This window comes from Limulus polyphemus, unplaced genomic scaffold (assembly GCF_000517525.1).
Source record: "Limulus polyphemus unplaced genomic scaffold, Limulus_polyphemus-2.1.2 Scaffold3520, whole genome shotgun sequence".
Taxonomy (NCBI): domain Eukaryota; kingdom Metazoa; phylum Arthropoda; class Merostomata; order Xiphosura; family Limulidae; genus Limulus; species Limulus polyphemus.
Window position 1 is genome coordinate 66,798 of NW_013669130.1, and position 24,039 is coordinate 90,836.

Below are 24,039 nucleotides of genomic sequence, written 5' to 3' on the forward strand. Positions count from 1 at the left end.
TCAGCTGAAGTTTACTGGTCATCTCGTTAGTGAGCTAAAGTTTACAGTTACAAGTTACCAGTTTACTTATTCACAGTTCAGATTCTCTGGTTATCTGGTTAGAGATAATTATAACTCATTTGTTATGTTTTGATGATTACACTTTGATATAAGTAAGTACTTGATTTGATTTACAGTTTGGACTATTGATCATCTGATTAATTATTTACAGTTTGGACTATTGATCATCTGATTAATTATTTACAGTTTGGACTATTGATCATCTGATTAATTATTTACAGTTTGGACTATTGATCATCTGATTAATTATTTACAGTTTGGACTATTGATCATCTGATTAATTATTTACAGTTTGGTTTATTGATCATCTGATTAATTATCTACAGTTTGGTTTATTGATCATCTGATTAATTATTTACAGTTTGGATTATTAATCATCTGATTAATTATTTATAGTTTGGATTATTGATATTCTGATTAATTATTTATAGTTTGGATTATTGATATTCTGATTAGTTATTTACAGTTTGGATTATTGATCATCTAATTAGTTATTTACAGTTTGGATTATTGATCATCTAATTAGTTATTTACAGTTTGGAATATTGACAGACATACAATTTAGTTTCACTGTCTACCTGGCCACTGACTTAGAGTTAGACTCCACTGGTTATTTGGTTACTGATATACAGATGTGCCCCACAAATTACTTGGTTACTGACTTACAGTTGGAACCCATTGGTTAATTCGTTACGGAAATACAGTTTAGCCCCACTGATTACTTGACAAAAGGCTTACAATTGTGTCCCACTAGTTATTGACATACAGTTTGGCTATACCGGTTATCTTGTTATTGACTTAAAGACTGAGTAACTATATAATATATTCAATATATCGGCAGATAAATAATTGTTTTCAATTTATGAAATAGTGATACATCAATAAAAACACCTAATGAACTGTGTGGATAGTATCGTTAGAAAGTTAGAACAGAAAAGAAATTGATTAATATTGTGAATGATGAGTCTAACCCAAGGCAACACACACTCGTGAAATGGCCCTGAAATCGCATGTCCCTCATGAAACAATAAGTAAACATCTAAGGAATATGGGAAAACTCCATAAAGAAGGTGTTTGGGTGCCTCACGAACTCTCTGATGATCATAGTTTCCAACGTGTGAACGTTGCTTCGTCTCTTCTGGCATGTAATGTGTGTGAACCATTTTTGGACAGAATTGTCATCGGTGATGAAAAAATGGATTCTCTATGTGAATATTAAATGCCAAAAATAATGGCTCAGTCCTAGACAAAAACCACTTCAGACCCCAAACCTGGACTCCATCCTCAGAAAGTAATGCTTTCAATTGGTGGGGCATCAAAAGAGTAACTCATTTCGAACTTCTCAATCCACAACGAACTGTCAATGCGGAGATCTATAGTCGGCAACTGGAACGTTTAAATCAAGCCCTTCATCAGAAACGCTCTTCACTCGTCAATCGGTAATGGGGTTCTTCTTCTCCACAACAATGCACGTCCACATGTGGCATGTTTGACGCAACACAAGATTATGGAGTTGGTTTCCCCCACCCACCATATTCTCCAGGTTTGGCACCATCAGATTACCATCTTTTTCGTTCGCTGGAACACCATCTTAATGAGAAAACATATGCAAATGTGGAAGGTGTTAAAGAGGACATCGACATGTTTTTTGGCTTCATAGCCGAGTGATTTCTTTAATCAGGGCATTAATTACCCGATTGTAGGATGGAAAAGCATCATCGATAAGAATGACGACAATTTAGTTGTTCGGGTTTTTTTCATCTAAAAAAAAGCGACATTAATTTCTTGACGACCTAATATAGCAATAATAGAGTGATAGTACTTTCATATTTATCCACGAATTTCTGTTGTATGAAATAGATTTAATTAAAGCTTTGTATAAAGACAGTAGGATTTTGCAATGAATTAAAAATATGTTAATAAGTTGCCCTGAATAAATATATATTTATAGGCTTAGCTTTCCCTGCCATTTTCGGTCCGGTACATTGATGAGAAGTTAGCGTGATTCATGTTTATATATTAGTTTTCTTTAACTCGAACCTGTAGGTTCATGTTAACAAGATAAGCGTTGGACGGACGTGTATTAACATAACCTGAAACACTTAGATAAATATTAAATTTAACGCTATGTAAGGTAAAAGGTGTCGTATAATTTATTCACTTTTTGAATCAAGCAATAAATACTTACTTACGTAAACATATATGTGCGAGGTGTATTTAATGTAAATCTGTGCTTTTATGTTACCGAGTTAGTTTTAATGTGGAGTTGTGGATCTTTACGCAGGAAAGGGTATTCGTTTGGCTGAGTGAGTAATTTTACTATGTGATATATTTGTGAATAATCTGGTTTCACCACTAACACATCTGGAAGATTAACTAGGTAGTATAAATACGATGTTCTTGAAAAACATTAAATTGTTCTCGGCACGCGACTCGTTTTGGTTAGCAACAAGAAAAACTGAAACAACCTTATGCTTACAGAACGAACAGCGTTGCGTGACTCTGTCAAGCAAATGTTCGATAAAAGGAAGAGAGTAAGTTCGGTAATGACAACAGTTAATGTGCTCCGTTTCGTTTGAAAGAAAATCCAAACAGCGGAGCCTGCTGAAAGAGCTCATGTACAGGCAATCTAATGTGTCTTCAAACTTTAAACTCTATCTTCTACAACCAGAAAGTTAACTTAATAAATCTTCGCCTGTGGTCCCATTAAAATAGTCTAAACCAGCCTCACAAATGTTTTTAACAGTTTATAGGTCTCTAACTAAAGTTTAAATGTTTTTAGATATCCTTCGAAAAACACCTAAAAATATGATGTTATGATAAGTTGCATTTGACTGTTTTTGTAAAGGTAACGCGAATATAACGCTTAAAGAAAAACTATTTTTGTAGCATCAGCTTTCTGCTTTCGAAGTAAAACTATTCCCTCAACCTACAGGTGCTGCTACCTTTTGGACTATTTGTAAACATCCATCTAGATCAATTCAAAATTATATTAAGATTTAAAAAAGAGATGATTCACGGAACTCTATTCCTAAAATTTTCAAAACCTATTCACGAAGTTTTTGGGACGTGTTACTATCTGTTCAATTAACGCAGAAACAGAAGGTCATGTGTTAATGAGAACGTTTATGATGATATCCAATGTTTCGTAAATGACACAACTTGCATAAATTTTTGTGGTGAAGAGTTCTCTCAACAAAAGCAAACATAAATACATATGGAAAGTGAGTTGAGAAGGTCACACTCTGCTTGACTTCTCGCTCAGTCCAATGTTATAAATAGACTACTTTATTCAATTAATTTTGTTGCTGCAAACTGAATTTTATAATGGCTCCTTTGTATTCAATATAACTTTACAGCTGCTGGAGATTATGTTTCTAACACTTGTAACTACCAAGTAACCGTACAAAAATATTGTTTTTAGAGAACAAGAAAGGCAAGACTAAGTAATTATTTAGCGAGATTGTGCTGGATGTTTAAAACTGAAATAAAAGTCCAATAAAAGCTATAGATTTGCATAAAGATTTTAGAAAAAAAAGTAAAGTGTAAAAAAACTGAACATTTTAAGCAGTTATGAGAGTGTGTTTAAGCCTTTTATATTTTAAATATCAAGTCTTAATATCTGCTGTAAAATTAAAAAGTTGTTGAGTGTTAAAGTGTCACCCAAAAATTACTTCAAAATTCGGTATTTTGAAAAGGTTTCGTTTTCCCCCCAAAATTCACCGAATCCAGTATTTTTAAAAGGTTTCAGATAGTCAGATTTTAGCTAAAATTAAAAATATTTGCTTTTCACCGATCATCAATTAAGCGTAACTCTACAAACCAATCGAAATATTTAAAACAAAACAAAAGACTTCGAATTACTGAAGTACTATTGAGGGTTTTAATTTTTGCATTTCACAGTTAGCTTTAGTATCATTATATATCTTGTTCCTTTATTATAGAAAACAGGAATCATGTTGATATTGGTTTATATATCTTGTTCCTTTATTATATAAAACAGGAATCTTGTTGAAATTGGTTTATATATCTTGTTCCTTTATTATATAAAACAGGAATCTTGTTGAAATTGGTTTATATATCTTGTTCCTTTATTATATAAAACAGGAATCATGTTGATATTGGTTTATATATCTTGTTCCTTTATTATATAAAACAGGAATCATGTTGATATTGGTTTATATATCTTGTTCCTTTATTATATAAAACAGGAATCATGTTGAAATTGGTTTATATATCTTGTTCCTTTATTATATAAAACAGGAATCATGTTGAAATTGGTTCTTCTTACATGATAATTTAGTGAAAACAAAATATTACGTTTCAATTTGTCACATGATGGGTCAAAATGCTTAGAAATTCTTCTTTGTCCTCAATAAGATTACTCTTGCATATCAGACATGTTAGGGTACAGAGTCCCTTTGTACTCACAGCCGTACAATCTTTCTTTTGTTTAATACTGAGCGTTTTGACTGTGAATAACATATTTCTTTGTGTGGAGCACTTTCATCACATCTGAGGCACTAGATTAAATATTGATTTAAACCTTACTATTATTTACAGTGTTATTAGTATTGTCTAGATTGCCCTTGTAAACGTTCACAGTCTCTTTGAGATTTAACGAAAATCTCGCCCTTGTCACGTAATCCTGACGGACGACCTACCCCGTATGCTAATATTCCACTGTATACCAGTTGTGGTATTAAGTTGAGTTTTTGTTGATTTCTTGACGGACGACCTACCCCGTATGCTAATATTCCACTGTATACCAGTTGTGGTATTAAGTTCAGTTTTGTTGATTTCTTGACGGACGACCTATCCCGTATGCTAATATTCCACTGTATACCAGTTGTGGTATTAAGTTCAGTTTTTGTTGATTTCTTGACGGACGACCTACCCCGTATGCTAATATTCCACTGTATACCAGTTGTGGTATTAAGTTGAGTTTTTGTTGATTTTTCTTGAACATGAGTTCGAATTCGCTTCGAAACTTAAGTATTGATAGCAACGAGATAGTAGTATGTGTATATACATAAATTACAACATCGACCAGACACACGTGAAATGATGTCCTTGTTTTGGTGAAACATTCCTATGTTTCATCGTCATTTTATCACTAGCATTGTTTTTAAGTAAAATACTACAAGTTTTGGCGATCGAATATCAATAGTTATCATGGCTTATAGTAATTATTGTCTAGTAATTAAAAATATCAGTAACTAATTGAAATGTCGATGCTCGGACTTGAGATTGTGCATGTATTAAATATTTCTGTACTTAATTAACAAAAGGTCAATCTACAAAAATAAAATATTTATGTACACATATCTAGTGTAGAATTCTGTAAAGAATAATATATATCTATAGATAAATTATGTGTTTCAAACCTCTCAGTGGCTTATTGGTAATTCTAAAAGTTTATAACGCAAAAAATCTGGTTTTGATACTCTTGGTGGGCACAGTACTGATAGCCCATTGTCTAGCTTTGTGCTTTACAACAAAACAAACAGTCTTTGTTTCTTTATGGAAGGGTTAGGGTTAAAGCTACGCTCCAACCCCTGGTCATTGTGATTTATTTATACTGATGAATGCTTACCACCTTCTTCTATTGAAGTAATAAGAAACGTTTAAAGTCTGAAAAGCATTTCATAACCCAATAGTAGTACAACACAAACAATCGTACATTTTATGAAAATAAGATTTAGAATTCGAGATATACTCCAACCCCCTGCTAATGCTAACCGTAGACCTGATAAATGACGTTTATTTACACGTTGCGTGGGATTTAGCTGATACACGTATAACAATGTAGGATATTCGTCAGGAGGGCCATTATAAAGTACTCCGGAAAAATCTTTGTCTTGGTGTACGTTCGAACTGTTTTTCTCTTCCAGACGGTGGCCCATGTAGTTATCTATTTGACAAAAAACCTGAAACCTAACCTAGATTAACCTCCCCCTCCCCTCTGCCCACGCAGGCTTTCTTAGGCACTTCAATTGTTTGGACGAAATGTGCTCTCTTCGTTTGTATGTGTTGTCAGAGTCTAGAAATCTAAGCACTTTTTTTTAACTAAAGAACGATTTCTTTAAAATCGAGGAAGAAAATAACATTTGCTTTCAAATAAAACAAGAAGAATAACAAAGACAATTTCAGGTGAAATAAATAAAGCACGTTAAAGTATAGTTATATAGATCTCAAAGATATTAAATTTTTTAAACCACATTTGTGATTTTATTAAAACGAAATAAGCTGTTAACCTGTTTTACGGTCAATGCCCTAAAGGGTAAAAAAGTACAGCAAAACGTCTGTTTTTTCTTTACTTTTAGGGCAGCCAGTTCGTTATCTTAGCTTTATTAGAAGTCAGATACTTATGACTTCTATGAACCATTGTGAATATCTGTGGTGAATAAGATATTTTATAATGAACAACCTGTTCGGTGAAATGGCGGAAGATGACGTTTCAATAACGTTGCGTAAAGCTTCAACTAAACGTATTCTCCCATCATCTACTAAAATATCTATATATTGACGATATTTCATTTGGATTTTATTTCTTTTAAACACTTGCTTATAAAATGAACCTTCGCTAGCAACCACCAGGAATTATCAACGCTATCTGTGTTGCTATAGCAACCTAAATACCAAAATTTAAAGTCACGTTGTCATGGAGGAAAGATTAACGTAATGAATGTTAATTAGGATTATACGAGCTACAAGGCACCATTTCTTGTTAGTTATTATCTCAGATGTTTTTGTTACTAAATAGAATGTTTACTTCAAACAGTGGCTGCGATTCTCTCCAACTACTCCATGATAGCTCTTCACAAATTACAAAGAAAGCTTATCATCTACATCTCTAGTATTTATAATAGTGTAAATAGTGTGTAAAGTAGCTACCAAAACTGTAGTTCATGAAATAATATAAACAATTAATACATTCATAGATTCATCAAACGAGTTTTGTTATTATACTTAGAAGTTTTGATTGAATTTCTAGAGCTGTTTATACTAGCCATCTTTAGTTTCGAAGTGATAGACTAAAAGGAAGGCCGTCACATTATAACGCCCCTAAGGCTGAAAGGACTAGCACGTTTGGTGATGAGTTTCGATCCCGCGACCTGCTGATTGCGAGTCGAATGCCCTAACCACGAGACCATACGAAGAGTATTCTATATTTGTTTGATGTTAAGCGTAAAGCTGCATCGAAAGCTATCTGCACCGTGACCCCCCCTCGATTTTTCAATCCCAATTTTTAGCGTTACAATCCCTCAATCTACCGCTGAGCCACTGGGAAGCAGGCATAAACAGTAATAAAGATAATTGTTATCATTGAAAAAAATCTTATGCCAAAACCTTAGACATAAATATCTATTAGCTAAATAACATGTGATATATTTGTAGCGGTAATAGCTACGACATTCATTAATTAATTGTTGATTAAACACAATAATCTATAGAAACTGTGTTTGGTCTCCAAAGAGCATTGTATATTTATTTGAAACATTTGAATATAACGATTTTTGCTTGCTTCAGCCTAACAAATAATCAGGTGCATTGGAATTAAAAACTTATCCTGGTTCCACTATTTCATTATACCAAAAATTGCTTATTTATTATTATTTTTTGTTTAACACTGAATAAATCAGTTACATATTGTTTTTGGCAAACCAATTTTAATAAAAATAGATTAAAAAACGAAAAATGCTCTTTTTTCTTTAAAAAAAGTGACACGAATTTTTATAGAAGCAATTCAATTAATTTCGTTAATTACATTAAAACGTTTCGAAAGAAATACAGCATGAATTAAAAAATATATCTTTCGGCTTGATATGCGTCATATTTTCTTTTCATAAGATATTCCATTCCACATATTGATGAAATTATTTGTGAAAATAAAAAATACACTGTTTTTTTTCTAAATATTGAACTTAGATTCATTTCATAAAGAGTGTATATATACATATCCCTTTATTTTTGAAGAATTTTAATTTTGTACGTGTTTTTTTCTATGTGTTTCAGTTACAGTATTTTTAAGTATTGATCTTTGAATGTTAAAAACTTTCGTTGACCTTTGACATTTACATTTATTAATTATTTTTCAAACCTTAATTCTGGTGGGTTAAGTTAGGCATATTGATTTGTTTCTTTCCAGCCTTAGTTCTCCCGGGTTTGTTAAGAGATTAAGTCACTGGATTATGATGTAGCATGTCTAAAATACACTGCAGTGCAATTGAAAATTATTTGTTTTTGTAATACTTAACCCATCAGAGTTCTTGCTAGAAGGTGGAAAAATGAACACATACAAGCCGGATTTGTGTTCAATCTCTAGTAATCCCACAAATCTTTATTGACGTAGTACTTTTACATTCGATGAGTCTTTTCTTCCCCTAGTGTTTTATGTGTCTATCCATACTTTACAAGCGAACACCTTATTTCCAAGAGCTCTTACCATTACACAGTGAGTTTGCTAAATCGATTGATGTGGACTAAGACACTTATATTAGAATGTGTTATATCGAACTATATACCCCCCCCCCTGTGTATGATGAACTGTGCATTAAGTTGTTCTGTCCAGGCAGTTATAGGGCGAGTGTTGTTCTGACTTAAAACTAATATCCTGTGCGAAGAACAACTAAGTTTGTATATTTTAGAAAAAGCAAATAAATAAATCGTGATGTGTATTGATTTGCTTTCTTTAAATGTAAAGCTATACAAGGGGCTATCTACATTGTGCTACTGCGGCAATCGTGCCATGAATTTTAGCGTTAAAATCAATGTAAGAAAAAAACAGGATGTGGTCTATGAATTTCATCGATTATCATTGACTAAAACGTTGACAACATAATTAATTTACCCTTGTAGAGATATTAACCATCTATATGGCGCTGTTATAGTGAAACGTTGGCTCAATTAATTAAATTATTTCTGGAGTACCGTGGTCGTTTATAAAAACAAATATCTTTATTTATATACATAATCTAGTTATAATAACGTCTAAAATACTCTATTTAGTACCACAGGGTCTAACGAGGGAGTACCGTGGTCGTTTATAAAAACAAATATCTTTATTTATATACATAATCTAGTTATAATAATGTCTAAAATACTCTATTTAATACCACAGGGTCTAACGAATAGATGCATTTGTTAAATGCTTAAGAAGTTAAAATTATCAGCAACTTTAGTTTTTTGTTACTTTAATTAAACATTGAGAGTTTACAAGTGTGTTGAAAAGGGAATCGTTTGACACAAAAGAAAATAGTTATAAAAAGATCTATGAAGGATCGAGACTTATCCTTTTTAATGATTGCATCTTTTACTGCCAGTTCTATGTATTTTATAATACTGTGTGGATTTTTCACCATTGACATGATCTTTTAATGACGAGTGGATTTTTTTCTACCGGTACGGTATTTTATTATTTACGGATCTTTTTCCATTAAACGGTCTCCCTTATTGTTGAGTTACTATTTTTGCCATCTTCTGGACTTTTTTTTTAATATGGTCAAATGGAACTTTTATTGTCAATTGAATCATTTACCGTGACTAGATCAATTTACTCTACATTTGAATATTTTATCGGCTTCGATTGGATATTTATTACTTGCTGACTTTATCTCGGTGAAAAGTTTTTGCAACGGACTAAATCGTTTACTGCTAATTGTAAACATTTACCATTCATTGACTGCTGACGAAAAATTTCATGATGATTGTACCCCCCCCCCCAAAAAAAAATAAGCCTTATACAATCTTGTGGATCTTACGCAACAAACTTGATATTTTATGTGAATGCTCAGAATATATTACTTGTTAAAGAGGAGATCAACCTACAGATCGTGAAATGATCATGTTTTTGAGTAGTTATTACTATACATATGTAATAAAGAAATATAGCCAACGTTTAACAGTACACAATTAATATTTAAAATGAGACTGTCCCTAGTCTCAAAATACAATAAATATTGTTTTACTTAATAATTTTACTCCATAAACGTGAAAACTTACACAAATGTCGTTTTACTCCTAATACGTTATTATTACACTTTTTGTGCAAATATCATTCGTTTGTTTGTTTCAGATATTCCCGCAAAGCAACACAAAGAAACCTTTTTTTAAGACTGACTTTGCTGTTTACAGGATCCATTATAACACATGAACCACACACAAAAATTAAAGAAAAATGCCATTAATACTGCAGATATTCACACCCGGTGCTGGAGTTCAGTTTGTATTGTTCACAGAATATAGGTGATTTCACCCAATATTTTCGTTGTCAATCTTTACACTGAGTGTTGCAGCACATAAAAGTACAGCATTATTCAATATCATGCAATATGTGGACACCACGAGTAGTGAACGGCGTAAAAAGAACTCGGCAATTTAAGAGTTAAAGACATGGTAAAATATTATACCTCAATAAATAGTTGGAGATCGTTAAACTTCCTGAAATGCTTTGGTGTGTAAGTAGAAACATCTTCAATGTTTGAAACATCAAATGATATCAGAGTGGCTGCCAGAGAGACATCTTCGTCGTTATACTACACAAAAGTTTCTATGTTGAGCTAACGAAGAAAAACAAAAGGAAAGAAGAAAGAAACACACGCTGACACAACACGTGCAAACAGTGGAACAATAGTGTTAAAGAATATGTATACAATAGATTTAAGCTAAAGCTATTCTGCCATGTACGAGTAAAATCAATGCAACATATACAACAGAGGTAAACAGTTAAACATACATAGGACTATAGATAATGAAGTGCTAGTCCATTATGTCTATTTAATCGACATTAGTTACTTTGTTTCACATTATGAGTGCACAGTACACCAGTTTCAGCACAAAACCCTTTGGTTATTTTGGATTTTATATAGACACTTTTTGCCCACAATAATGCCACAAACGCATGCTGAAACGAATCTCGAGCTGTGTATCTAATTATTTCATTCTACCCCAAGAAACGAGATCGTATATTTCAGTACGTGAAAAGGAAGCAATTTTAAGTTTTATATTCTTACGAAAAAATCCATAATAATTTCCATAAGACTACCCGTACGAAAAAAATATCATCATCCTCGTTCTTCTTATTCTTTGCTGTAAGGAACCTGGAGGACTGACATCATACAGACACGGACGGACGATAAAGGAGTTTAAAGACTCCCTGGTTCCTTTTCGGAAGTGATTATCATCGGAGATTACTTCCTTCCGCTTTTGTGCGTTTCGAAACGACTCCTTCGTATAAACAATCTCGCTTGGGATTTGTAAAGCGACTTTAACAGGATGTTTTGTGAACCAACATCTCTATTTTTTTTCAGAGTAATATACTCTCGTTCTTTTAGTATTTACATCGGAACTTTAAGCAGTTTTGTTTCATCTCTGTTCATACAAATAAATAAATAATGGCTTATATAGTAAGTAATATATACTAAATACAAATAAAATTCATATCTAAAAATTAAAAATAAACTTTAATATGTAGTAAGCTCAATCCAAGTACTGTTTTATCTTACATTTATAGTATTTAAGTACTTAGTAGGAATCCTGTATCAATATTCTGTATTTTTATGTAGATTATTTTGATTTTTATATTAAAAGAGAATTTATTCTAATTTCCTACTGAATTGATAAATATTCTTATACATACAACATAGCTTTCTTCAAGGTTAAATTTCAGTATGAATTTTCTATAAGTAATCAGCTGAAATGAAGCTCCGAAAAAGTTTTGTTAAAACCTTACAAATTTTAAAAAGTCTAAAGCATGTTGATTGCAAGTTTTTTAAGTCAGCTTAAAATTTTCTTAAGGTATTTCTTACTGATATTTAAACTTTTCTTTTTCTTGGACTACCAGTGTTCTGAGACTAAGGGTTTTATTTTCCTGCTCGTTTTACCTACCAACTTTCTACTAAAAAAAAACCTAGACTTTAATTATATTTCAGGTTCTCGTTAATTTTTTTAATAGGGAGACTCTTGGACTTGTGGTTCTCTAATAAAAAAAAAAAGTCTTCCGGGCTCCTGATTTTTATATAAAAAATACTCTTGGGCTCCTGGTTCTTTAATAAAGAGTCTCTTGGATCCCTGTTCTATAACAAAAAAGTCTGTGACTCTTGATTTTCAGTAAAAATATTGTTGAGTTGCTGTTTTTCTAATAAAGACACTCTTTGACCCCTGGATTTTAATAAAAATAGTCTTGAACTCCAAGTTCACTAGCAAAAATACACCCGGACACTTTGTTTTCTAATAAAAAATATTTTTGGACTCCTGATTTTCTAAATAAAAGGGCTTCTGACTTCTGTATTTTAGTTTATTTCAACTAAATTCTATTATAAGAGATAAGTTCAGTAAATTTAGGCTTAACTTCTGCATTCAGTAAGCTGTATTCAAGTGTACCAACGTTAGAGGTCAGCTGAATCACGTGTTCCTGGATGTGTGTGTTTAACGAGTTTTAGGTTTAATCTTCTTGAATGTCTGTTATTAAAACTTCATATCTAACATGACTGTTTTAATGATGCATTTGGGAAATGTATTTTCAGCCGAAAATATTATTGTAATTCTATAACATTACATAAAATGTAATTTTCACGGATAGCCTGTGCTATTCTAACTTATAATTTAGACTTGTGTAAAATACAGTTTTCAGTTCTAAAATATCTTTCTTTCCTAGCAAACGTTATATGCGTGAATGTAGTGAAACCTCAAATTACTTATATCATTAAAGTCTCCATCTGTATTAGTACATTTGATTATTCGGTACACGTACAACTTTCAAGTCCGCGAAACAGAACTATTATTTCTTACTCCAACCCAAATTTTACTAATTTCCGCTTTTTGTGAAGGTTATGCATTTAAGATACTATCCACTTAATGTGTAATACTGTATACTTCATAAACAGATGTTAATTAGTGGTTGTAGTAACTGTTTCTTGTTACTGTTATGTATAGCGTAGAACAGAAATTAATTTAATGATAATGAGTGAAGGGGTGAGTTGCTGTTTGACCACTATTTTAATAACTTTGTATTTTGCCCACTAATTACGGGGTTTTATACAGTATTTTGAAATTAATTTGATCGATGAAATTGCCTATTTACGCCTGTTTTCTGTTTTTATTATTTGTAATTTAAGGTTTCCGTTTGAACCTTTTTAGATAAAATTTGATCACACAGCAGGATAGGTGTTGTAAAATATTCTACGCAGCATTAACGACAAATAAGACCTGGTTACTTATTCTCCACGTTAAACTGTGTGTACTAAGGCGTTGAATATTAATTGTGATAAATGTGTTTTTCGTTTTATTGTATAGATCAGTAACGTTAATCGTAGATGTTTAAACCCACTGAGCGTGTAAACTCTTATTTATTCTCTGTCTTGGTACTGACTCTCCAGACAGGTGAAATACTAAATGTAAGAACAAGAAACTCCTGATAAGCCCGTTCGTTTAGCTGTAACACGCCGCCTAATGTTTTTACCCCGAAAGAGGGCCTGAGGCCGCCTGAAGGGTCACCTGTTTTAACCATTCCCACCACTGTATAGTAGTGCGTTGTCTGTCAGTCAGTCAGTATACACTAAAATGACGTTTCATAAGGGAGGCTTAACTTTGCAATTTGTATTGTCGTGACGTTAGTCAAACGTGCGCATGCCATGAATCACGAGAAGAATTAGGCACTCTGTAGGCTACAACACAGCATGACATATGAACTCCATATTTGTTACTCTCAATTTTGGCTTTACTCTTGAAACAGAACACTTTTGGGGACCCTGCGGATGTACAACTAGTGTGTATTGTTTATTTTAGTGTGACTGCCACAAATACAAAGTATATAAATAGGCAGACAGATTGTGCATAAACACATACGTATGTTAAAGTACGAAGAAAGAATAAAACAAACTAACAGTTAAATTATCAGGTTTATAAAATGGTCTGAACGATTAGGGTGGGGCTGTGGTTGGTATTTATTGATTGATTTTTATAAGGAATTTTTAGAATGACGTGTTAATCCTGTTTTTTCTCTCTCATCGGGAATGATGTAATTGAGAATTTTTATTGACGATGTTGAGCACTGTTTCAACTTCTTTTTACGTACAACGCAAATCCTTCAACGCTCGAAGAAAGGATGTTACGTGAAAGAAATCAATCTTCTTTAATGAGTTCGTAAGCCTGTAATATCCATTAATTCCACAAGCGCAGACCTGTATGAAAGCTCCTATTAATCAGACGAATTTTCGTCTTGTAATTATAGACTATAACCACCCTAACCATTATTAGAACTTTAGTTTAAACATCTTTACACGTCAGAATTCATCGCTACCTTCGTGTTCGATTACTATTTCTGTAATTCACTGTTAGACTAAAGTTTAATATGTCAACTTACAAAGACTCCTCTATGCTAAGCCACATCTGTGTAGTATAACACCATTCAACCTTTGTACAGGACTTGTTAGAAGGATCTGTCAGTGTTTTGAGTTGGTTTCAAATACTTTATATCTCCTACGTAAGCCAGTTTCTTCGTTACCCTGACCACCTACATCCCGTGTCAAGGACTAAAAACGTTAAGCCAGGATAGGTTAAAATAAACACTTGGTTACCCTTCCGTGTTAACATACATTTTTGTAAAAGGAACCAAAATATATAAATTTCCAATTTGTTAAAATATCATCTGTTTAAGAACGACAAGAAACTACTTGAATACTTTTGGTTGAAATAGGAAGCTTGCAACTGGAATAAATCAACAAAGCCCATATTAATAAAAAACATATCACTTACTTTGGTAATGGCATATCTGTAAGCTTCGTGCTAAGACCACCATCTGGAAGTAAACGTTCTAACGTTTGCTTAATGATCTCTTAGAAAAACAACCACAGAGATGTATATTTAATCACGATATACAATCTGCAAATATAGTTTAGTAAAGAAAGCAAAAAGACTGTTAGTGGACAATAAACTACGTCGTAAAGATTAATACAAACATCCACGGCAAAACACATGGTACTAGCGTTTGTTAAACTTGTATTAAATTTTACAAAATATCTCTACTTGAACACCCAAGTGCATCGTAACTAAACATCGGATATAGTAAAATATATATCATTGACACAGTTGTCAGTTAGAGTCGGATATTAGAGGTTTTCAGTTCTCGTGAATCCTTGATTGCTGTTTGTTTCGTTACTGTGGGATATTTTTCTGTCTGGGCATTTTCTAGCCCTTATGAACAGTCAATAACAGAAAAATTAGAGGGCGTTGTTCTAGTCTGATAAATATATATATATATATATATATATATATATTTAATTCAATACAAGTATACCTGTCAGTTTTTTCTTATTGTGTGTATTATCTCTCCCTTAGCCACACGTCACGATCATGTGATATTGCCATCAATCTCCCTGTATGAGGATGTCAGTGACATAGAGGTCGCTAGTGAAGATGACGAATCCAGAGATGCGATTGGGTGAGTATATATAAAAAAAAGAAAAATAAAGCATAATTTTGGATATAACTTATTATTATAACTCTGCCGACAAAAATGTTTAACTGAATAGTCTGAAATAGATTTATACGTTTAATAAAACTGTGCTTTAGATTTTAAGAATCTAACAATCTTATATGACGTAGACATTCTACTGACATGCTTCTGCAACTTGATATAATACAGTCACTGTATAAGAAATGTAAATATACTTTTCAAACAACTCAAAGTTAAAGTGGATTAAAAGAACACACTGTATATAGTATCAGTCTAGAAACTGTAACTATAAATGTTTTCTTAAAACTGCCCAACAATAACACAACTGTGATTCTTAATTCTCAAACATCAGTATTAATTATTAATAAGAACTTCTAACAGAAAGTAAAAAAAAAGTGTATAATAATAAGTCAAAGTTATTTTACTCATATTACTAACTTTGTTTATGTTTATATAAAACCAATTAGAGAAAAGATAAGGAACACTTTGCTAGAGTTGTTTTTGAACTTAAAGACAAACTTTGTTTTGGCTTTTAAGGTATACTTGCATACACTGTTTCGTTATTTCTCGTGGATTTTCCAGAGTGCTCAGACATCTGGAATGAAGTTTTGGGATGTTTACAGGTTTTGTGCGCGAAAATGATATGAAACGTTGTTGAAATTAATTACACTGTGTGGAAGTATTCCCGCTTGCGTAGGCAAGTCCGTACTCTCCAACAAAGGATTCGCACGTGAATAGGGACGTGAATGTGTATGATTATTACCGAACCTTTCATTCAGTCTCGGATTTCTCACTCGCATTTTATCTTAGATGTAAACGGGTAAGACATATAATTTAGTGCACGAAGCTTTTAAGGAAGGAAAGCGGGCTCAGATGCTCAGAACTTTCAGGTTTTTATCAAGTCGACGCCCAATACAAAATAGCTGTCTGTTTAAATATACTTCAGATATCTGCAAACAATGTGTAATAGTTTCGGTACAAAAGACCCTCCCAAGGAAGAGCGAGGGCAACAAATATCAAAGTATTTGTTGAATTTATTAATCGCGAAATACGCATAAAAAATTTAGCATTCTGCATTTAATTATATTTTTAGACAAGGATCATTAAAAACAAAACTATTAACATGTGCAATCGTTAAAATTCGGAGTAAAGATATATTTCTATTGGCCAAAACTTTGTTATGTTGTTCATAAACACCAAAACAATAAAAAAAAAGCGCGTATTCTACGTTTAAAAGATCTGTTAATGAACGCGCATTCACCAGTGTACTTGTGTTTTAATCCCCATCCCCATTGATTAGGGCAGGATTTTGATTTACTAAGGACAAAATAATAATAATAATGACACTAGTAGGCGCTAAACTGACGGATCCTTCTCGTTTCATCCACAGCTTGAACCCTAACCGTTATGTTAATTATTCACACTTGCTTGTATGTGAAGCAAACGGACTTCTTTTTTTTAAATACCCCAGTTCGAGGTTGGCGACAAGCAGTCGCCAACCGACGTCGAATTAGTGTACATATATACTCCGATGGTCGTTAGAGGCGTGCCCTCGAAATGAAACCATTTTGTTGGTCTCTTCGGTAAATAACCTAAGTTGTGATGTTGTCATATTCACGTGTCTGTAACGTATATTACACTATTAAATATGTCACGAACAAGCGGAGTACAATGTTATAGTTCAACTCTTCTTTAGTATATGAAACCTTAAAAACTTGATTTTACCGTATACGGTTACAATATATTGGATTTTACTCAATATTTGTTTCTCAAACTGTCGTTTGTGTTATTTGTAAACTAATCAGTGTGAGAAAAAAAAACAAGAAATTAAGAATTTGCTGGTGTAAAACATACCGAGATATGGCTATGGATCACACGTACATATTCTCAAATGTTACAAAATGATCGTGACAGTTGGAAACGTTTGTTATGCACACAGATTGTATACTCCAACAGTTGTTACACGTGCGTATCATACCTTTGCCTTCCTATAATTAATAACGCATGTGTTGTGGGAACATGAACACTGGTTACAGATATGTGAAAATCTTTCTTAAGGATGTAGATTATATGGTCATACCAGTCTTAACTATCACCTGGATCACTTGTATAAAGTAGTATCCTTCCATGGTGGTGGTGTACAGTTGTAACAGGTGGGTGGGGAGGTGGTGCAAATGACCAGGTCACTTGAGCTAGTTGGCTAAGCTATGGATGTACAGTTTTGTTCCAACTTTCAAAGGGTAAAGTACTGACCTCAGCCAGTGTGCTAATGTCGTTGTATTGACCAGTTTCTTCTGTATCTTAAGTTTCTTCTTCACCTTCTTCAGTTCACGATTAACTTGTATTATTTCTAAATCAGTTCGTTCCCCCCCCTGTTCAACGTCGTGGTGATTGTATTTCTAGCCGACTTGTGAAATGTAGTCCCTTCCAGTGGCTTAGTGGTAACTCTGGAGGCTTATAATGCTAAAAACCAAGTTTCGATACCCGTGATGGGCACAGCACAGATGGCCCATTGTGTAGCTTTGCGTTTGACAATAAAACAAACAACTGATTGGTAAATGTATAATAAGTGGTTTTTTGTTTATTGAATATATTTTGCATTCTACTCTTCATTTTGTCACAAGTACTTTTCGTCTACATATTTACATACTGAAATCACCGATCCTTTTATTTTGCGCGGGATATAATCATTTGTTGGCCAATTAGGATTGCTGTATGGTGAATATAGCTAACAATACTGGAAGTTCTGAAAATAAAGTAACACAAAGTTTTCCATTGGTAACTTTATATTTCTTTGTTGAAATTAATAACGCGTAGCTTTACTATTTCTAACAGCGATAAGAGATATAGATAACTATATTTTTTTAGCGATTGAAACTATTAAGGCCCAACGGCTTACAGGGTCAGATTTATCAAATTAGTCACATTTCCCAATTAAACAGAATCAGACAATCTATACGATAACTTTTAACGACGGTTATTAATTCAATAACCAATATTGAGTTTCTCATATACGATGAACAAGTTAACCTATCTTATAGAATCTGAACATCGTCCTTCCGACTAATTGTTTCATTTTGTGCACTTGATGATTTATTTAACTAACTTCTTATGTGTCTGTTAATACGACCTTTAGAAAGTTAATTACTTCTAGAAGAAAAGTTCAATAATTTTCCTTATCAATCCCTTGCTATCAAGAACGTCACAGCAAAACGTATTTCACGGAGATTAAAAGACGCTGTTCATCAATAATTACTTACTAGTTAAAACACCTTCCTCAGAATCAAGAAATTAGTATAACTTCAGAACATTACCCTGAAATTCGTAGCTTGTTCCATCCATGGGTAGAAACTCATCATCATCAAACCATCCACATAGCCCATGGTGTAAAAAAACATTACCCTGAAATTCATAGATTGTTCCATCCATGGGTAGAAACTCATCGTCATCAAACCATCCACATGGCCCATGGTGTAAAAAAACATTACCCTGAAATTCGTAGATTGTTCCATCCATGGGTAGAAACTCATCGTCATCAAACCATCCACATGGCCCATGGTGTAAAAAACATTACCCTGAAATTCGTAGCTTGTTCCATCCATGGGTAGAAACTCATCGTCATCAAACCATCCACATGGCCCATGGTATAAAAAAACATTACCCTGAAATTCATAACTTGTTCCATCCATGGGTAGAAACTCATCGTCATCAAACCATCCACATGGCCCATGGTGTAAAAAAACATTACCCTGAAATTCATAACTTGTTCCATCCATGGGTAGAAACTCATCATCATCAAACCATCCACATGGCCCATGGTGTACAAAACCAACTGAAATTGAATTGAATCATACACTGTTGAAACAGACGAAAATCTTTCAGAGCAAAACCAAATAACACCAAAATCAAACCAGACATACGAAAGCTAGTGCTTCTACCACAGCTGTATATGTCACAACTTCGGCCCATCAGTTTCACTGAAATCATGTTTCTCTTCTTCAACAAGCTGTATACTAGAAAATTCATCATGTAAAAGAAGCCTTTCGTATTCATTCACATGATCACCTTGAAACTCTTCACGAATCAAGGAACTGAAATTGGTAAATTATGGAAATCTCTATTTTGCTAACTATATCATCAAATAAACTTTACAGTAACATAGAAGTCTCTGCTTCAGTCGCGTTTAACATTTCAATGTACTGTTGCTTCAAGACGTTGATTTACTCAGGATAGGAATGAGATCCAGGTCTTACGTTCTTCTATACCTACAACTGCTGTATATATATATATATATATTAAACCATAATATAAATTTCAAGAATTTAAAAATTAGAATGAACACAGTAGAAATTGAAACTTAAAACAATTTACAATATATAAAAATGGAATTTAAATCAGTAACATTAATAAAAGGATCAAAACAGAACACCAATAAAATTTCACACTTAGCTCTCTTTCACAGTTGCGTCCACGTTTTAGTATATTCTTCTTCTACAGTCTTGACCAAAAGTTTTTCATATTTTGTAACAAGTAAGATCATTATTATTAAGATGGAATACAAATACTCTTAGCACTGTCAAACTGAAAAATTCATGTTATGTTACACATTTACGTATGTAATTTGTATAATGAGACAGCTTATATGGATATCATGAACACTTATTAGAAAAGCAAGCAATTTTATGAAACACCTACAACAAAACCTTACCAAAACATATAAAATGATATAATATGACATCAAATGACTATAAACAGTGTCTATAACTTTATATCAATTCGTATTAAATATTCAGTGCTTGGTTGGTCCCCTTCGTACGCTAATAACTTCCGCAAAATGACGTGGCATGCTGTCGATGAGGTTATTGATGTAATCAACCGTGATTTCATCCCAACTTGCCACTAGAAAGCACTGCAACTCAGCTAAAATAGCTGGTTTAGGGTTGTGGTTAGCAGTTTTCCGGCTCAGTTCTGCCCAACAGTTCTCATTGGGATTACAATCTGAGAATTGTCTGGCTAAAGCAATCTTGTAACGTCCCCCTGCTCGAGATAACGCTGTATAATACGCGGAGTGTGGGCAGCAGCATTGTCATTCTCCCTGGAATACAAAGTTATTGCCAAACCTTGCTGTAGCATATGGTAGAAATATCGTCTCCACGTGATGCCTGAAGGATATAAAGAGCAATTTTCCCCAAAGATGAATAGCTGCCAAACATGTACTGCACCACCTCCTGTGTATTCCCTGTGGGAAAGACAGACTTCCCTCATCTGTTCTCTGGACAACAACGAACACGAATCCTACCATCAGCTTTAGCAAGGTGGAAACAGGACCCATCTGAAAATATGACATGTCACCATTGTCCTAGCTATAAGCTGGCATACTGTCTTACCCAAGTAATACGGTGACAGCGGTGAATTCTGGTTAATATCGGTTTGCAGATAGCCCTGCTTGTAAAATAACATTGTTTGGTCACTCTTCTATTTACTCTTCTTCTGGATATCCTGGAATGAATGTGTTCATGTCATTCCTGTCGTAAAGTGTTGTAAGAGTTCTTTCGATCTTGACGTGTTAACTTGAGCAAAACACGGTCATCTTGGGTAGTAGCTTTTTAGCGTCTACCAGTAGACTTTCCTAGAACAGTGTTTCCTGTAGTCCGATGACGTCTTAGGATTCTGAATACAGTGCACTGGGTTGTACCCTACTGTTCTGACAATGTCCGTTTGCTTCATACCATTTCCGGACAGTCGAACAATTTGACTCCATATAACTTCTGGCACGTGACGAGGCGTGACTCTATACCAAGTACAGAGAAATTATCTAAATAAAGTGTTTTGAAAAGGATTATACCGGAAGAACACACTTTTATAGAAAACAGGTGTATATGTGTGTTTTGATGAACAATTGCTCAAAACAGCTTATACAGATCAGCATAACTTGTACATGTTTGTCCGATCATACGTTACCTTCTCTGTTACTACTCGGGCATTTACTCAATATCTATTCCATGTAGACAATAACACCAATATAGAACAGTGTGCAAACATTTTGGCCTAAACTGTATGACCAGAAGAAAATTTGTGCTAAGAAGTTCCAAATTTCGTCTTCAAATCACCACAGATGAATAAAGATTGTTACACTATCCAGGGTCTGGCATGACCTGGTGGTTAGGGCGCTCGACTTTCAATCTGCGATTCGCGGATACGAATCCCCATCACCGAACATGCTCGCCCTTTCAGCCGTGGGGGCGTTATAATGTGACGGTCAATCCCACTGGTCGTTGGTAAAAGTGTAACCTAAGAGTTGGCTGTGGGTGGTGCTGACTAGCTCTCTTCCCTATAGTCTGTCACTGATAAGTTAGGTACGGCTAGCGCAGATAGCCATCGAGTAATTGTGCGCGAAATTCAGAACAAACAAACATACATTATCTATTGTAAAGCAGACCTTTAATGATATACGAGCAATTCTTAATAATGTTTGCTATTTTCCCTTTATACGAACATTTAAAATCAGCTTCTGTAAGAAAAGACTTGTATACGTTCACAGCGGAGATCTTTATATCGAACTCAACTTCAAAATACAGTATATATGATCATTCAAGTTAAGGCGCGTCAGATTTCAAGATATTGCAACTAGTGTTTCATGGCAAAATACATAAGAATTTGCGTAAAGAGGAAAATAATATAATTTAAATAGATTTTTTGTATTGTGATATGCACCTTAAAATGAATATCCTCTTCAATTAACTTCACTTTTATTCTTGAGAGATAATTAAAGAAGTATTTCTCATTTTCTAGATCTTGTTCTTAACTTTTCAAACTACAGTGTAAATGTCTTTCCCATGTAGTTCAATGAATAATGTTTTCAGGTGTAAACTGCGCATCTATGTCTTAACACATTAACTATTGCGGTTCCAACATCGAAGCTTTTGAGGCGTAACCACTTCTATATTTGAGGATATGTGAGTCAGTTTCCCGGCACAATTAATTTTCTCTTGAACACGTGTTTTCAAACTTTAGTTTCAGTACTTGTTTATAACACTTCAGATGAAATCGTACCTAGAATATCTAATTAGGTCCTTATTCATTTTTTGTTTGATAAATGTTATGGGTATAAAAAGTCAGTGGTAAACAGATGAAGCTAGTAAGTTATAAAGAAAATAAAAATAAACGCGTAACACAAGCCCTTTTCTACACTGTGGGCTGGACGTAGCTTAACGATTAGTATGCCGGGTTGTAGATCAGATTCGAGCACGCTGTATACTACTGAATACGCTTTGCACTTTCGTCTGTGGGCGAGTTATGGAGGTGACAGTCAACCTACGAGTAGCTGTGTAAGCGACTGGAACAATTGACTGTTTGACTTCCTTCTTGTCGGTAGCTCAGTATTGGGAACATCTCAATCCGAACCTGTGGTCTTTGACCTGATTGATCACTTAGTCCATTCTACATCGCGTTAGATGAAAGAATAGAATAATATCAATGGATGTTTAGGCTAAATGTATATTCGAAAAACAACAAAACTGTTAGTTAGTTCGTGGCAGAGCTACTAAGTCTTTCTTCTGCCATCTCTCACAGGGAAGGCAATCGCTCTGCAAAACCTTCCGCCAACTCATACTATTTTCTTTACCAACGAATAGTGCAATTGACCGTTGCTTTATAATGTTTCTAAGAGTAAAAGGGCTAGCATGTTCGGCGCCAGGTTTTGATCCCAAAAATTAGATCCCAAAAGTTAGATCACACATGCATAACACTAGATAACACTAGATTTCATAAATAATCACGCTCCCGGGTAGTTCAGCGGCAAGCTTAAGAGCTTATAGCGCTAAAACCGGGGTTCGATCCCTGTGCTGGTTCTAACACATATAGCTCCTTGTGGAGCTTTATGCTTAACAACAATCAAAACCGACATTTTCTTTTCAATGTCACTTCTGCACGTTCTTAGGGTTGTTTGTTTGTAATTTAGCACAAAGCTACACAATGGGCTATCTGTGCTCTGCCCACCACGGGGATCGAAACCCAAATTCTAGCGTTGTAAGTCCGCAGACATGTCGCTGTGCCACTGGAGGGGGGCACGTCCTTAGGTGGATCAGCGGTAAGTTTACGGAGGTAAAGCGCTAAAATCCGGATTCGATCCGTCATAGTGTACAGCGCGCAGTATGTGAAATTGTGTTAACAAGAATACGTTTCTGTACATGGATTGTTTAAACAAATAAACGACCAGAGTTAACAAGATTCTTTTCACCACATAATTAGATATTCATTTTAACATCTAATAATGAGCTCTTGAAATAGTGTGTAATTAAAAAAAATTATTTCGTGAAGAAAAAGAAAACTGTTAATTCTGTATCAATTTATTTAATTAAACTGTGATCATACTGATTGATATAGTTTTCCTTTCGGTTTGCTGTAAGGTTTTTTAGTTCCGGGTTTTGCATGGCATAAATTGTGTTTAAAACGACCACCACATATGACTAAATGTGCCCGGCATGGCCAGGTGGATAAGGCGCTCGACTCACAATCTGAGG

General features: G+C 33.9%; 1 protein-coding gene across 1 annotated transcript in view; it reads left to right on the forward strand.

Moving 5' to 3' along the window:
- The window catches only part of LOC106469508 (tyrosine-protein kinase transmembrane receptor ROR2-like), a 103,376-nt gene that overhangs the window by 55,914 nt on the left and 23,423 nt on the right, over positions 1-24,039 (forward strand). Inside the window, exon 2 of the mRNA XM_013930007.2 lies at positions 15,400-15,502. Within this exon, the coding sequence (XP_013785461.2) occupies positions 15,400-15,502 (103 nt within the window). The remainder of the gene's footprint in view (positions 1-15,399; positions 15,503-24,039) is intronic.